Below are 17,636 nucleotides of genomic sequence, written 5' to 3' on the forward strand. Positions count from 1 at the left end.
ATAGTATGCAAAGCCCTTTGTGTTATTTTGTGCACGAAAAGCACTTTATAAATAAAATTTGATTTGATTTTGATATATGTTGTGTCTGAAATTGTTACTGCTACAGGGCCTTAAACAGTATAAGAATCTCGTGAAAATGGGACTCTGGAAGTTTGTGTTTGCTTTATTAGAGGAGCAGGCCTATCTGGGTTCAGGAAAATTAAAATGCATAACTACAACTCCCAAAGTTCAAATCGGGGGGTGGGGCGTTGCTTTGTCACCGGAAGTAGTATTTTTTTCACCCGGGCTAAAAGAAAAAAGAGAGAGAAAAAATCCTCTGTGTTTATATTTTGGCCAGAAGTTTAGAACAAGTCGACAGCACCAATTACACTCAAGAAGCCAAATACTGGAGTCCGCTGGGCGGTTAGATTCTAATTAAACGACTTACGAAACGATAAAGGTAAGTATTTAAGATTTCTAAGGTAAGAATAACTGAAATGCCAAGAAAAGCGTAGTTACGATCTCAGCAGCTAATTGGGTTAAGCTAATGTGTTCTCCCGTGCACAAGTTAATATATTTTTATAGCCAGTTTACGTGTTTAAGCTTGACATATCTTCATTTCAAATGCTGAAGTATCTGTTGATGGTTTGCACTAAAATATTTTCGCAAAAACAGGAGGGGCAACAGCCGAAGCTAGTTTAGCAGTTAGCCGACTGCAGCTAGTTGGCTAGGCCTTTGGTCGTGACACGAGATTATTTAGAGCGCATACACAAAATCGTTTATGCCTTTAGGTGTACTTTAGATACCACATAAGAGCTCGTATGCGTTCACAACTGACATTTCTATGTACAATAGCTGGCACCTCCACTACCTGTCACTATGCCCGCCTTGTTGGAGAGACCCAAGCTGTCCAACGCGATGGCCAGAGCCCTCCACAAGCACATCATGAGGGAACGGGAGCGCAAGAGACAAGGTTAGTGTGTGTCTGTCAAAACTTGAATGTAGAGTTGAGCCGATACTAGCTTGAACCTGGTAATTCAAGCCATTTCTAAAGCGAGTTTTAAATAATTAGTTGAATTGCAACAGCTGGACAAGCATGCAGAAACTTTGTTTTACTACTTTGCAACGTTTTTCCCCTCTTATGTGCACATTTTTCCGTTTTGTATGTTAATATGATTAAATTCTGTATTCAGTTGTGTATCTTGTTAGCTGAACTTTAACTTGTACTACACATTTATAAAAATAAGTATTTCTACATTAGGCTCTTGTTTGTTTTTCACAAGGTTTAACCAAATTTAGTTTTCCCCTTTCTGAATATTGTGTATATAATTTTGCAGAGGAGGAGGAGGTGGATAAAATGATGGAGCAAAAGTTGAAGGAAGAGGAGGAGAGAAAGAGGACTAAGGAAATTGAGGAGAGGATGTCATTAGAGGAAACCAAAGAGCAGGTTGTGGAAAAGTGTTAACAACCACACACAGTCTAGTTTGATGTTGTAGTCTGTTTCCACTTTCAAATTTATATTTTAGCCCAAATTTTTCATTGAAATCAACAATGTGAAACAGCAGATATGTCAATCCCTTTGCATATTTCACAATTTCCTATCCAAATGCAAACATCAGGTGATGAAGATGGGGGAAAAACTTCAGGGACTTCAAGAAGAGAAACATCAACTTTTTTTACAGCTCAAGAAAGTTCTTCACGAGGAGGAAAAGCGACGCAGAAAGGAGCAGAGGTAGTCATTTTTATGTTAAAACCATTATTATTATATTTTTTTTATTTCATGTGTATTACAGTTGTCTTTGAAGGCACTTGCATTTTTACAGTGATATCACTACACTGACATCAGCCAGTTACCAGCCCAGTCTGCCTATGCATGCAGGACAGCACCTTCTCAGTATTCAAGGTGAGATCACCAAACCAATGTTAGAAATTATTAGAATTCGTTTATCACATTCATTTAATTAGATACTTCATTTTCCTCTTTTCTTGTATCAGGAAGCCCAGTAAGCCACAGTCGATCTGGTGCTCTGCTCGGAGAACGAAGCAAGCAGTTGTTCCCAGCTGCTGTGATCCCTGTACGTAAAGGTTTTTCATTTAAGCGCTTAAAACTTTCATATCTGTTTCTTTCCTGGGGCTGTGAATTTAAAGTATTGTCTGATTCAGTTATGTACTAAATCGCTATTCAGATTCACTGTTTACAAAGAAAGCATGAGATTTAAGTATTTATAGTAATTTTTAGTTATATTTAAAGTAATGCTGGGCAACGATTAAAATTTTTCAAATTAATCACATGACATGCATTGTTACGCGCGAAATGTCTCTTTCCTTTAAAAGAAGGCCTACGGCTATATAAAGAGAATGCAGTAAAATTTGATTTTCTAACACTACATCGGGGGTCTCCAACCTGCGACTCTGGAGCTGCAAGTGGCTTTCTGGACCTTCCACAATGCCTCTAAATATGTGGCTAAAAATATTTCTTGTCATTAGGTTGGAAAATATATATATATATATTAAGTTGCCTTTTTGAAAAGTCTCGTAACATTTGCAGCTCTAAAGGAGTTTTATTTAGCTGGCTGAAAAATGGCTCTTTGGATTGGAAAGGCTGCAGACCCCTGCACTAAACACATAAACAGGTTTAGCAGCAGTTTTCTCTTTAAACAGCAACAGTTAAAATATTTCTTCATTTATAAAATCTAATATTTACAAGAAAGAAGGATGAAATATTCAGGATTTACTAACTAAAAGGTAAAAAGTCAGCAGGATGAATTTAAACTGTGAAGCTGCTTCCTTCTAAACACAGAAAGAACAATATGTGATGAATATCAGCATCAGGTGAACAGACAGAAAGCAGGATTAGAATCTCACAGCTTCTAGATGGTGAGGAGAGAAATATTCACAATATGCAGAATAACTTCTATCAATGCACTTTCAGTGCTTCATTATCCAAATTTTTGGCCTATAAGTTCTCTAAACTTTCGTTTTTAGCTTGACTGCACCTGCAGCCTCCGCTACCGGGAGTTAAGGGGTTAACATCTTGTTTCTGGGTGTAGCATCAGGTCTGTAGATGTAACTATAAACGTGTGTGGTATCCACAGAAAGTCCAGAATCTCAGCTACCAGCTCAGCAAAACCATTTCTATGACCACCAACAAAAGTTAAGAAAACAAAGTCAGAAAAAAATGTGTAAATACAGATGATGTCTCCTCATGAACCCAAACAAACGACTCCTCTGCTGAAAGCTCACATGCAAAAAAAAAAAAAACTTAACGCGCGATTAAAAAAATTGACAGCGTTAATTAAGTGTTGCGTTAACGTGCCCAGCACTAATTTAAATATGTTCTGTCAAGAAATCGAATTGCACATACTATAAAATAAGATGAACAAAATTAGACTAAGAAGTACAATTTTATTCTTTTTTTTTTTTTTTTTTATTGCCAGCTGATGCACACATGTGGCAGTACAGGTCATTAAACATGTAAAATGCTAAGGGAAATTAAATGAGAGCTACCATGAATATCCTTTGAATGCTAGTGCTACTACAGTGTTCTTTAATATAGAAAAGTTGTGTATTTATCTTATCTTCTCGTTAGGCTCGTCATTATCAGACTCCTGGGTTCAGCTCAGGCTCAGCAGAGCATGGGCAGTTCAGTGGAGGCCAAGGGGTCCACGAGCCCTATGGAGTGGCCCCGTCCCAGCATCCTTCCACCTATGCACCTGGACCCTCTGTTCCAGTCAGTTTTGCTAGTAGCTCTCAGATCAGAGGTAAGAATTATGGACTATCACAAATTTATACACAATCATTTGCAAGGATCTCAGTGTTCAGATCATTGGAACATTTTATTTATAGAAAATTGGGCAAAAATGGAAATGCGTCATGTAGAAATCCTTTTTTTCCCTCCAGGTCCATCTGCATTTCAAGCAATGCAGTATCTCCCTCACCAGCAGGCTGGTTACCCTGTTCACAGTCACTTTACCTCCCAGCCAGGTAAATCATGCCACTCTTACCACCCTTATGTACCAGTGCTCAGGGTTGAGCGTCAGGGAGGAAAAAATGCAGGATACATGTTTTAAAAGGAAAAAAAAACTTCTGGATGAGACTTCTGGCTCTCAACCTTAGCCATCATTTAACCGTTACTGTTCTCCAAACACTTTCCCACCATTGTGTGACTCCCTCCTTTCCTCCTCCCTCTCCTGTTGCTCCTTGAATCAGCTGATCAGCTTTTTTGTCCCAGTGTGTCTCTTTTGTAGTTTATCGTTCAGCTTGTTCTGAGGAGGAGGAAACTAGAAGGATGTTTACTTAAAACGGTAGCCCATTTCAATTAGATAACTTTTAGTTTGCATTTATTTTATATTCTTTTCATTATTAGCTGGGGTTTGCTGGTGGCACAGCTGTAAAATCTACCGGTCATTATACACACAGATGGATTAGGTTCAGATATCTAGTGAGTGTCAGGATTAAACAACGGGATGTCTTCTCTAAGTCATTGGTGCCGTGCAGATGTTGGATAGGCAGGTTTACCTTTTAGGAGCCATGAATGTGGTGAAGGGAAATTTTGAACAGTTTTTGACATACAAATCAGAGCAGGACCCTTCTCTAACCAGGTGGTTATAGAAGGGTTTATATGCAGGGTTTGGTCTAGAAAGGTTTTAATGAGGGGGCCAGGAAGGGGCACAAACCAGGAAAAGTGTGGCTCAAATGATATTTTTTTTATTATCTTTTTAAAGGCCTAGATTTTATTAATAAGTATCTGATTATTAGAACTTAAGTGATCATCAGATGTTAAATTTGGAAAAACAACCAATGATTTTTTTTCAGTGCTGAATTAGAAAAACATATAGAAATATTTCACTGCTGCTACAGTCGTGGTCTGGATGTATCATTCTGTAAATGAGTGATGGTTAAACTTAATTGTCAGACATGTCACAGTTTCAGCCTTTTGTCAGACTTAATAGAAGTCAAATCGGATGTATTGATCAGTGGTGGATGTTCCTTCATCTGACGTCAGCTTCTGTGGCTGACTTGACTGTACTGGGGCGTCCCAGTACTGAACACCTACTGGATACTGATTATTTGACCCAGTTACTTTCTAGATTTAGACTCAACTGTTAATATGCCAAACCATGCAGCCATTACGTATCTGGTGATTATACTAAGAAGAGCATTATAGACAATGAGCATGAACTCAGGTCGGATCCCAAACAGCCTGAGTCTGCGTAGGAAAGGTGTGTTGAGCTGGTCTGCAACACATAATAAACATGGTCAGGGTATAGTAGTATATTCCCTTTGTCACTGACAACTTGGAAAACTTTTTTTGGATATTAAAAGCATTACACATGTGGACGATATTGTAGTCACATGGAGTATTACTATTAACATTTTTTTATATTGCTGTACCATAACCACAACTCTGGCTCTGCCAAAGGACAGGTCAGTGGTTAACACGGTCATTTCTTAAATAATCTCTTAAACATTTTAAAATTGGGAAAGTTTTTTGCTTGTAAGCAATTTAGAGAAAAAAAATAATAATATTGAAATAGTTGTGGACATTATTGTGGTAAAAGGTGGAATGTGTTCTGTTAATATATAATAATAATTGTGCTGAAACGTCAGATCAATTATCGCGGTGTCCGTTAGGGAAGACCTTCAAAATGTTCAGGCTAAGGATTTTTTTTCTTTTTGCTTTCACCTCTGAATGCTTTAAATGATAAACTACTTCAAAATGGCCAAAAGTACAAGTAGAACAGGTAAGCGTGCGTTAGTCATGGTTGAGGTGTTCAGAAATGAGCTTTGTTCCACCATCACAGAATCACAAATGTCTGATAAATGGAAATGTGTCTGTTTCCTGCAGGATACATCCCTGGAGCATCAATACCCCTGCAGAAGCAGCTGGAACATGCCAACCAACAGTCGGGCTTCACTGATGCTGTAAGACTTTATGTTTAGATGCTGCTGTGCCTCCTGCAAGTTGATGGTTATGTATTTATCTCTAACACATTTAAATAAGAAAACCAAGCTTAATCAACACTGTCTTAAAATAAAGGCGGTAGACGTGAACAATACCACAAGAAAAGTTATAAACTCTGGAGGCTATTATTCCATAATGTAAACTAGTTCACTTGCAAGATATTGACAGTTTTATCATCCTGCCATTTTAGATCCAACATGGCCATTCCAATAATAATACTTTCTCCCAATTTATTAATTGTTGGATTTGCCAGTGTGCTGAGTAGCATTTTGAAAAGCTACTAAAGTAATTGGACTTAAGACTTCAAATTATTCTCTTTGATCAAGAGCATGATCCAGAGTTCATAGCTGAATCAGCTTGAGAGATAGCGATGCAGCATTTACCTCCACAATGCTTCACACCCAGTTAAAGGCTTCACTCCCACCACATGTCTACATGTCTACTCTTATCTAGGATTTGTCAGCTTGGAGCTTATTTTCCCAAATGGCCTGAATTCTGCTTTTAGGTTGATTGGAAAACTTTTAGATTTTCTTAAGTATTCTTCAGCCATCCCTCATGTGCAGATCAGGTTTGTGTCATTTTCTGATTGCAGACACATGCAGATTGACAGCTGCAGCAGTTGAAAAACATGATCTTTATTGTCTTAATTACTATATTTCATGTTTAAATATGGGCTTCGTAAGACTGAACCTGCTCACCTGTCAGGGACAGAAACTGATGACTGACTGCAGCATTTTTGTTCCATCTCTTTCCTTTCAGGGTGGTTTGAGGCCCATGCATCCATCTGCCATGCATCCCTCTGCTCCAGGCCTGCTGCCCACACCCATGGTCCAGATCCCTACAGCTAAGGTGAAAACTCGATAAAAGCAGCTGTCCTTTTTTACCTCTTAACTCCACTCAGTTTTCACCCAAGTGGGGAAAGTAGTTCATTCACAAAGTGATTTAGCAACGTAACATTTCTTCTGCTTCGGTATAATTAACACAGTTTCAGTCTTTAAATTTGTAGTTGTATGCCTTCTGATGCTAGACTTTTTTTGTGCTGCTGCAATGTTGGGATTATAATTTTTTTGTTTAAGAAAAAGAAAATTGATCATGTATCTTTCTAATGTCAGGCCCCGTTCCAGAGCTCTCCACAGAGTGCCCCTCGTCACAGCTTCCTTTCCCACAGCCAGAGTGGGCAGAGGTTCTACCACCACGGAAAGTAACTCTCAGCCATTTTCAGTCTTTCAAAAGTCTGGACATTCTGTTGGACATCTAACAGGACATCTAAACGGATTTATATATATTAAAAAAAAGGCTTTTGTTGGATTATGCCATATGATTTGTTTTATTCATTGTACAGTATGTTTTCATGAGTTTAGACTTTAGTAATGAGTTATAGACCGGTCTCAACCTTGCGTGCTTCTTTGAGCATTAAAACCCCATTTTTTTCCACACTTTCAAATAAATATTATTACTTGAGGAAAAACAGGATGTTTTGCATATGCTGAGGCCATTATAGAGTGTGCATCTGTTGATAACTTCATGACCCACTACCTTTTCATGTTCTCAGTCACACTAGTGTCTGTGATGACTTCTCACTGAAAAATCCAGAATATAGAAAACTTTTTTTTTTTTTTTTTTTTTAACTTTAGTTGTTCATTATCAAATATGTAAATAAATTAATTTTATTACTGGTCACACACTGATGAACACTTCTGAGACTTAAACTGTGTCTTACCTTGGTTACCACAAATCCAAAATTTGTTCATAAGTCAAATTTAGATCTGTTGTAATTTTAAGCTTTTGCATAAATGTTGCTTAATAAAAGATAAACCACATCAAGTTTGTGTAATCTTTATTCTTTTTTTTTTTTTTTTTTTTTGGCCATGGAAACATTTTGCAGAAGTTTGGACTGGATGTATAAACACAAACTGCCATAAGTCATCTTCCTGGAATCAAAGTTTGTGAGCGAACTGAGTAACACTCCAGTTGTTTCTCCAAACAGCTGAGTGAGGGTTTCTGTCAAGATCTTTAAACAAATGAATTGAATACATTTCATTAAAGGCCTTTAGGAATCTTTAGATCTTTGCCAAATTTATGAGCTTTCAGGTCGCAGAAAGTAGAACCTTGCTCCGTCTTGGCAATCTTAGTTTAATAGACAAGTTTCTGGTGCTAAAGCAATAGAGAGAGGGGCTCGTTAAAGGAATAGTGACATGCAGAAATACAAAATCAAGTCATGTCCTGCATGGCACCTGCTGAACAAGCCTCAACAGAACTGCAGATCTAGAGTTGAAGCCCTTGATATATTAGGAACATAAATAAAAATAAAAAAAAACCCAGTTGGGACATTATAAACAACTTGCCCTTAAAGGGGGGCAGCTACAGAATATTTGTTGACCAACTGAAACCTAAATGGCGTCCCACTACTTAGCTTTGTCACCTGCACGCCTGAATTCAGGCGAGGTTAGATTATGTGCATATACTATACATACAGAACTTTTTTTTTCTCCTTCTATTTTACTGCTTCCAATTAACTATTAAAGTTCTCCAACTGAGCCCAAAGAAGGATCAAAAAGTAGAGTGAAGGACAAAATATTAAAAACAGATGGAAAAAAAGAGGGCGAATAGCATTGGCGATGCAATATCCCCTCCTTTTCCCCAGGTCCAGTGCATCACGCTTGCCCCTGAAACAGAATTACAAGGGAAGGGGAGGAATAACAAGAAAGAGGAGGGAAGTCAGGAACTACAAAAGGAAGATGCTTGAATAAAACATGAGAGAAACCATATTTTAATTAGTTCTTTGTTGATTATTTTTAACTAGTCAACATTGCACAACATCTTTAAGCACATATTTTGTGGACACTTAATTCTACAGCCCACAGTTTGAGGGTGAAGAATAGAAAACAAAGTGCATGAAACAGTTTGGCCTAACAGATTTACAAGCTGTTTCTTAGGAAAAAGGAGTACAGGACAAAGTGTCTATGATGAGGCTGTAAAATGAAGTGCAACCCACTGAAGAAAAAACTGGAACATTGCTCCAAAATACAATATGAACCATACAGTAAGCTCTCATTCCATCGTGCTACATAAAATATTACACATGCTCATAAAAGTGTTCAAATGAAAGAGAAAGTATATTAAGGGGTAGGCAAATCCACAGTGGCACACTGCTCAACTGATATGTTACATTCTGCCAGATGTATATGTTAAAATATCACCTAATCACTACATGCCTAATTCAAACATGTATATACATAAAAATATAATTAAGCTATGCATTAATATGACAAATACAGATATTTCCAGTATAGTATATGCACAGAAATGTAAATATTAACAACTTAAAATGGTGATTGATATACTAAATGTCCAATCTGAATGACAAACCTCAGTAACAGCCTTGGAACATGACGGCTGGAGTTGCCTTCCCCTTGCTGCAGAACATGACATCACACACACTGAACTGGCATGGCACATGCTGGTGGCTTGTGGTGCAACACCCGGACACACGCACACATACATAATTTTACATAACACTCTCCTCTTCGGGCAGGCTTGGGTCAAGCGGTAGTTGTGGGGTGAGAGAACAGCTGCAGCTCTGTATTTACCTGCAGTGGCTTATTTACCAAAGGCTTTGATGCCAATTGCAGCTTCTTCATCCATTGCATTTAGAACAGTGATCTGAAAAGCAAGAAGTAATAAGAACGGGTTTTTTTTTTTTTTTTTTTACTTTTTTGTAAATATATAAACAGCATATTAGAGTGGTCACTGAGGCAGTACTGACCAGGATCTCCTCTCCAGCTTCGTGCTTGCTCTCGATTTCTTTTCCCAGGTCTCCTTCGGGAATCTTAAGGTCCTCTCTCACCTCCCCACTGTCCTGAAGCAGGGATAGGTAGCCATCTTGGATCCCAATCAGCTGGAAGTGGAGAGAGAGAAATAATAATCAGAATGATAAATCACTTGGAAGCATGGTCCTTACAGCGTCTTTGCTCTATTAAATTAAAATCTAGTCTTCATTACACAGACTATTTACAGTATTCTTGTTCAGCTCTGCCCTGTTGAATTGTTTCCACTGTCATATATCAGAGTCGAGGCTGCGACTGATTAGTGAACCTGCAAACATGAGCATCCTGACATGTATAGCTGTATGGGAACACTGGCTTCAATGATCCAAGGAAAATGACCCTTCTACTACATCATGTTTGAGTCCATACTGTTTGACCAGCAGTGTTAAACTCAATACCTTCTTTCAGGTTCTCCATTTCAGTGTATAATGGGTTTGATATTGCAAACAGCTTCTTATTTACACAATAAGAACAGGAAATCCCAGCATACACCAGCTGCTGTCAGGTGAGGGACGGGTACAACCTGGACAGATCACAAGTCCATCAGTAGGCCAACACAAAGGCAAATAACCACTCACACGCACTTCTACTGAGTTTAAAATCACCAATTAAAGTAACACACTTAATTTTTTTTTCTTTTTTTTTGTAAAGAGGCCATAGAATCTAGAAAGAACCCATGCGTGCACAGGAAAAATATACAATATGCAAACTACACAGAAAGGACCCAGTGACGAGCTTTCCTGCTGCAAGGCAACAATGCTAACCACCACACCATCATGCACTGACCATTTTATTTAACTTCTTTCTTTCTTTGTTTACATCAATTGGATTCTCTGAACGTGTGACATTAACCTTTTCTTTTTGTCATCTTTTCTTTTCCTTTCCCCATCTCTATACTTATGATGCTTCCTGCTTTTGACTCAGGAGAGTCATTCACCCAGGCCACTGACACGCTGAACTGCCACCAGGTTAACTGAAAAGGCTTTTCTCTGAAAACAAGACTGATGACAGCTGTGACAGAGCCAAAACAATCCATTTTCATGTAACAGAAACAACAAAAAAAACAAAATAAAAGAACTGAAAGATAAAAAAAAAAACCTCATGAAACTGCAATGATGGGCGACAGCTACAATAACCTGAATTAAACTGTTAACAGTGCATAAAACACAGTGTTTGTGCATATCTTTGAATCACAATGTCAAAATGAGCACCTGGTAACAGCTAATATAGCAGAACTATCAAAATGGTGCTTTTGTCAGGTGTTTGTCAAAGGGCAGGTTTTTACAAAGATGAAGATATATTCTGATTTTAAAGGAATTTTTATCACAAATGATCAATTATTGTGGTTATCACATCTCTCAGAGGCAGATTTCAGTTTTAAAAAGTCAGAGGATCCTCACCAACCTTGACCTAAAAATCAAAGATGGCTTCAAACCAAATCAACTGGGATGAGCGCTACAGTAACATGTTGTTTTTTAACATGAGTTTTTACTATTTTAGTTTCATTAAATCAGTCATACACACCCATACTTCCCAGCTTTATATGTGCAGATGGGTTGCAAAAGTGTGTGCCTGCACAAAATACTGCATGTGTTGTTGTTAAGTGTTGTTGCTGACTGCATCAACTTAAGAAATTCCAAGCAAACAGAACATAACATAAGGCAGATCAGGGATGGTGCACTAACAACAACAATAGCTGGACATTGAAACTACACCATCAGGCATTACTCATTTAATTATTTAGGACTTCACTTGTGATTTTGCTTCAGTGCCATGTAAAAATGTCTGCTACATGTTCAGCCTGTTGTCTTTTAGATCCGATTTTACACACTTTTGTAAAAGGTTGCTTTTGATTTATAACAACGTGCATATTACATAAACCTTCTCCTGCTATCTGTAATGTTTTAACTCAACCAAGGATGTGTACTTACAAAAGGACACATCACAATCAGCTGTTTGGCTACTCAGTTTTAAGAACAAGCAGATGAAAAGACTTTAAAACAACAAGACAACAAGAATGATAAGCATTAATGTTGGGTAAACATTCGCTATGATTTCCAGGTTAATACCAGAAAACTGTGGATTTGTGAAATACTACAAAAGGTAAGAGTTAGAAAAATATTTTAAGATGTTATTCATACTTTTATATGACTCATTATCAGTTTAATAACCTAGATCCTGTCAAAGATGACATCAATAAAGACTACACTTGAAAAAAACACCTGCACCTGTCACAGCTTCACAGTGGGTTGCAAATAATTTGATGCTCTTTCTATGTCTAGTGTTCTGCCTCATATCACATTAACTGAATGATTAATAGGTGACAGCCTTGTGCAAAGCCTGGTGATTTAAAAGGAATAAGGTATGGTGGAGGAGTTCAGCTAGACAACAGACTAGACAGGGACTGCAACACAGAGGCATCTTCAAGAAGAGAAGAGGTAGACTCTACTTCTTAAGGAAGCTAAGATCATTCACTGTCTGCACCAAGATGTTGCATATCTTATGTTTTAAGTATGTTGTGGAAAGTGCAGTCAGCTTTTGCAGCCATCTGCTGGGGCAGCCGCATCAGAGTCAGGGACATAAAGAGACTGAACAAACTGTTTAGGAAGGCTGGTTCTGTGCTGGGGAGAATTCTGGAGCTGCTGGAGCTGATTGTTCAGAGAAGAATGCTGCACAAGCTGCTGCAAATAATAGACGATTCTTCACCTCCTCAAAGCAGCACAGTGAGGAAACAACAGTGTGTTCAGTGTGAGGCTTCGTCAAGGCCAATGCAAGATACAAAGGTATCAGAGATCATTCCTGTCCCTCTGGAACAAGGCAATATATTCTTCTAATTAATTATTATTGTTGTTTTTATTTAAAAAAAAAAAAAGCCTACTGCAACATTGCAAGTTATCTCTGGGATAAATTAAATGTAATTAATCAATTACATCACAAAAAAAGAAGTACTCAGAAACTCAAACAGGACATCTATAAATGACTAATTATTATAAATATGAATGATAAACTGTGTAGCACAGCCAGGACGCTGTCCGTCTTAGTGTATTTTCATTAGCTATCCTTTTTTTAATCTTATATTATTTTGCTTCAAAAGTTATCCCAATGACCTCAGTTGCCACCAGTGTTGTCCTTGTAGTTGTCGACCAATTTAACTGAACACTATATAGTGGCATCTTCTTTGATCAAGCTCAGAGCTCTTGCAGGAAACTTTTCAATCACTGAAGCTCTCACTGTTGAACTTTAAATAGACTTTAAAGCAAAAAGTTTCCATCTTTAAAACTCTGCTTCTGACTTGTTTTGATGGCCCACCCTGCAGGCTCAGAAACTGCACTTCACAGCTGTATCAATATCAACAAATTGGCCATTTTGGACACACACCATGGCTTATTCAGTAAAGAAATTTAAGCAGAAGTGAGAAAAAGAAAGACAGAAAGTGACAGCATAAGAGGTAAAACAAGAGTCAACGTCAGAGTGACCTTTACTGGCTGGAGAGAGCTCAAAGAAGATACGGGATGCAAGAGGGATGTCAAACTGGCCTTCGTTAGGGGTCGCCAGAACGTAAAAATCTGCCCAGCAGTACTGCATTTAAAAAAATGTAAGACTTCCACAAATCACTTTCCAAAAATATCTCAGCATACAACTTGAAGGAAACTATCTTTTATTGTTCATGTTGACAATTGTTTTTTTTTTTTATTTAATCTTTATTTTACCAGGAAAGTCCCATTGAGATTACAAAATATCCTGGTTAAATAAAGGAAAAAATCTCTTTTTCAAGGCAGCCCTGGCCAAGACAGCAGCAGTCCATTTTTCATCACAGACAAGAATTGTTCAACCATTCAAAAAACAAACATAAAACATACAGTACAAAACAAATAAAATATAAATCTACGAGGCAATAGAATACAGAAAGCATAGTAAGCTGGACAAGCAGTTACAGACACCTACTGAGTCAGCCTCCCAGCACTTTAAGACATTTTTAATGATCAGCTCCTACGGTTTTGAGTCAGTTTGTAAGCTGTTCCAGGCTGCAGGGGCAGAGTTAGACCTAAACTGTGCTTTTTTATTTAAAAAAAAAAGTGATTTCCCTTTGCAGCCAGAAAGAAAACTGTACATTGTTCTTCTCTCCCTGCGTTAGGTGATGTTATTTATATTCATGCATTTTACACATTTCTTTAAAAAGTTGGATTCTACCAATCATGCTGCATTGTGCCTTGTAACAAATGCAGACGCATGCACTCACCACTGCACCTGTGTGACCCTTTAAGACGGTCTTCTCTAAATCAGGAAAAAATGCATGTTGTTGTTTATTGCAAAGGCATTACATCCCTAGTCTCCTCTCACCATTTCTGAAGAACCAGCTTGCAGAAAAACAGTTTTTGTCTTACACTGTTTTCTTCTACCTTTATGTGGTATTATATTAACCGTCTATTTAAAGTCTTTGCTTTAGTTATTGTTCTTGGTGTGGGTGGTCCTTTGCAGTTTACTGCATTGCTTAAAACACATAGTAGTATAATAATTTGATATAATAAAGTGAATTAGTAGTGTCCCTTTGGTAGTTGCTGCCTGCTGCTCTTCTGTCTTTACATCCTTATGTTTCCAAAAGTTTCAGATTCAAAGGAATTTCCTAATTTCTAAATTGCTGCATAATGAGTATAATTTTCAAGTATGGACAAATAATATACTCCTCATAACCTTATACTGGAAAAGAAAAGGCCTGGATCTTTGGAATGACATCATTTACACAACACTTGACATAGTTTCTTGGTAAAGCTGGTGGTTTTGAGACTCAGCAGGAACAATGTGATTTCAGACTGGAGCAGATTTTTTTAACTTGAGCAAACGCTGTAAATGTGGACCTCATCTGTCTCACCTGATAATCCATTCTTTTGATGTTGGGGACATCCATGTTATGGGTAGAGGGACAAATATCTTCATATTTCTTACCAGAAAATATGTCAATACCAACCAAGTGAACCTGCAATAGTACAAAACAAGAGGAAAGATTTAAGTATAGAGGAAAAAACAAACAAACATATGACTCAACAAATCATAACTCTTGTTTTGATTGAGTTTCTTCAGCATATCTTTTTAAGTATGAAGATGAAAACTGTAGCCAAACAGAAACACAGTAATATTTCTGTACTGAGAGTCTCCATTAATGTGCATTAATATTAATGACTGAATTGATTGGATTGAGAGTACATGGATAACTCGCTGGCTCTTCTCCTCTGTCTTTCTCTTCCCTAATGACATTCAAAGAAAAAGTTTCCATATTAGAAAGAATTATTCTTTGTTTTAGCTATGAATTAGTGGCACAACAACTGGCTTTTCTTTCCCCCGTTAGTTCAAAAAATGTTTGTTGCTGAAGTCTGATCATCTGCATACACGGTGTCACAGCACATCGGTGATTTACTGACCTTAGCGTGACCGTGCTTGCCGGTCTTTGAGGTGGACATCTCAACAATCTTGCAGGGGCGGCCTTTCAGCACAACAAAGCCATTTTTGCGCAGGGCAGAGCACTGCATTGGGTAGGTGGCGGATGCTCCTGCATCCCCTGTCTGGAAGTCCAGCTCTGCATCTGCCATGCCTGCTGGTTAAGAAAAGGCACACACAATTTTTGTTCTTTATGTGTTAACCAAAACATATTGATGCTCTGTTCCTATGATGAACTCGCACATCCAAACTGGATGAGTGGATTAGGGTTTTATTTCAAGCTTTCCAATACCCTGCCTTTTTTCTATTGCCATTGTTTTATTAAAGACTGTTGCTATGGCATCTACTAATGCTCCTGCTCTCTTTTGAGATCACAGTAGCTTCAAAATGTGAAATTCAACATTTAGATCTGATTCCAGACTTTTTGCCTAATCGATGGGAAAATTATTAAAGGATATTGAATTAACAGTGATGTGATGCTTTCAGCTCCTTCTTGAGGATGACAGAGAGCAGACTGCACTGCTTGGTGAATATCTGCCAAAATCTCAGCAGAACAAGTTGGAAATGGTGAGTCCAATTAAAGTTGGAGGAGCAGAGGGAACGACTTTCATTCAATGCCAATGAGATTAATATACCAATAGAAACATGGCTGAAGTATACTGTTGAATAGATAACGAATAACTAAATGCCACAATGTACAATTTGGTTGCCACTAGAGTTTATTTTTACTTGTTAATCTTGGTACTGCTGCCCGGCTACCTGCCACGAGGACATGTTAGTGACCGTTAACTAAAACAAACACTTTTACTTTAGTTAAACCTACACACTTATTTCTATAAACAATGTTACTTATAGAAAACAAGTGAACCAACACAACTTTTTGTGATTAATTTCTAAAAAGGGTGAACAGTCTCCTGGTGAAACGTTAAACCGGTGCCGCTAATGCGTGTTAATAACCAGTAAATCAAACTTCCAACAGACGTCTCTGTGCGTGGCTAATTTCACCGCCTCCTCATCTTAAATCCTTACATGCTTTAAGCTAACATGCGGCAAGTCACACCCCTGGGTACTGTTGTAAAGTACGTCCGCATTGTTGCGAAGACGGGTCTGTTTGCGGCCTACTGACTGCGTACTGAGCGTGCCACGGCCCGTCAGCGGTAACATGTGTCCCCGCATCCGTACGCGCAGACTACTCTCGGGCCGAGGTCCTCCCTGTGAAGAGACTCAAGTTTCCGATGCGAAATGACAACATTTAATGACTTTAGTTTAACCCCTCGTGATAATAACAGGGACCTCTGAGATTATTCCAACCCCGGGTCGGCCAGTTACACGCCCACAGGAGTGGAAATGATTGAATTTTGGCCCGCTACTGTACAATAATGACTAAGCTAATACTCAAATGCCAGCGCTTCGAGACAGTAGACTGTCCAATCAAGTTGAGGGATGACTAGCAGCCGGGAGCATGTGTTTTAAGAGCAAGCGAAACCAGTCAAATGGTTAAATAGAGCAAACTCTTGAAAGGGTTCAAAAACTTGAAATGATGATGCAGGCGAACAAACATCTTGTGTTTTTCAATTTTTGCTAATAAAGGAGTACAAAACTCCCAACAGGACTTGGAACAGTTCGCTGGATGGTCAGGTGGTCCTCTGGTAGGCTAAACCTGACAATTAAGGGAGAATATGTCATAACATCGCTTCAGACAGACATGTGCATGGGATAACTCATCTGCTCAGGCGCAAACACGCCCCGTCTATTGGATGTTTTGATAAGGAACTTACTCTAGCGATAATGGGTATCCTCTGTTGTGTTACTTGTCAGCCTTTCTCCCTTTAATTCCTCCTCCTCTCTGCCTTTCGATGTCCGTGTCAACTGGTCGTCTGGCTGGCCGGGTCTCTTCCCTGCTTGGTAGCTCGTTTGCGGTGTCGCTTTCTCTTTTTTTGTTAGCTTTTAGCTATCTGTTTTATTTTTCTTTCATTCCAACCCTTCCCACTCGACTCTCCTCTTCTCTTTGTGTGCAATCAAGATAACTGTTTACCTCCTATGGAGCTATGCAACCGATAAAGTCAGCCACCGGGCCGAAAAGGATCAAAGCCCTGCACCCCGCTACGTATATGTACTGTCTGTACCCTACACTCCACCTTCCCTGTCTCTCCCTCATCCAGCTCCCCACCACCGCCCGGACACAGCGGACACACCAAAAGAAAAGAACATAAAAGAGCACGACTTCCTGTTGGACCTGTGACAATAAATGTCCCACAGAAATATAAAGTTATTACAGTGTTATTGTGAAGTCGTGAGAGATCAAATAAAAAGTAAATGAAATGGTTAAAAAAAGAAAGAAAATATAGTTTACAGGCTATTTCAAGAACTTTAATTTCTTTTCTGGATTGGGCCTACAATTATCAAAATCTAATAAGCCAGGCCCAGTTGAA

The 17,636-nt window shown here is 38.5% G+C and overlaps 2 protein-coding genes across 7 annotated transcripts; one reads left to right on the top strand and one right to left on the bottom strand.

Annotated features, from left to right (window-relative positions):
- The first annotated feature begins 270 nt into the window (after positions 1–270).
- gps2 (G protein pathway suppressor 2) lies at positions 271–7,228 on the top strand. Of its 2 annotated transcripts, none has more exons than XM_041985993.1 (11): positions 271–439; positions 835–952; positions 1,317–1,426; positions 1,599–1,711; positions 1,785–1,882; positions 1,975–2,054; positions 3,569–3,740; positions 3,880–3,963; positions 5,828–5,904; positions 6,704–6,793; positions 7,057–7,228. In XM_041985993.1, the coding sequence occupies exons 2-11, from the start codon at positions 859–861 to the stop codon at positions 7,147–7,149; spliced, it is 1,011 nt and encodes a 336-aa protein (XP_041841927.1). In that variant the 5' UTR covers positions 271–439; positions 835–858; the 3' UTR covers positions 7,150–7,228. The 2 variants fall into 2 exon arrangements, with proteins under 2 accessions (XP_041841927.1, XP_041841928.1); XM_041985994.1 differs by having other exon boundaries at positions 274–439; positions 1,803–1,882.
- Positions 7,229–7,764: 536 nt separating this feature from the next.
- On the bottom strand, positions 7,765–17,378 carry LOC121640289 (eukaryotic translation initiation factor 5A-1). 5 transcript variants are annotated; one of them, XM_041985997.1, is made up of 6 exons: positions 16,983–17,377; positions 15,189–15,361; positions 14,642–14,746; positions 9,711–9,842; positions 9,535–9,607; positions 7,765–8,610 (listed from the first exon to the last, which is right to left on the bottom strand). In XM_041985997.1, the coding sequence occupies exons 2-5, from the start codon at positions 15,354–15,356 to the stop codon at positions 9,545–9,547; spliced, it is 468 nt and encodes a 155-aa protein (XP_041841931.1). In that variant the 5' UTR covers positions 15,357–15,361; positions 16,983–17,377; the 3' UTR covers positions 7,765–8,610; positions 9,535–9,544. The 5 variants fall into 5 exon arrangements, with proteins under 5 accessions (XP_041841931.1, XP_041841932.1, XP_041841930.1 ...); XM_041985998.1 differs by lacking the exon at positions 7,765–8,610 and having other exon boundaries at positions 8,699–9,607; positions 15,189–15,358; positions 16,983–17,378; XM_041985996.1 differs by lacking the exon at positions 7,765–8,610 and having other exon boundaries at positions 8,699–9,607.
- Positions 17,379–17,636: the final 258 nt, after the last annotated feature.

The sequence above is a fragment of the Melanotaenia boesemani genome, chromosome 5 (genome assembly GCF_017639745.1).
Source record: "Melanotaenia boesemani isolate fMelBoe1 chromosome 5, fMelBoe1.pri, whole genome shotgun sequence".
In the NCBI taxonomy this organism is placed as follows: domain Eukaryota; kingdom Metazoa; phylum Chordata; class Actinopteri; order Atheriniformes; family Melanotaeniidae; genus Melanotaenia; species Melanotaenia boesemani.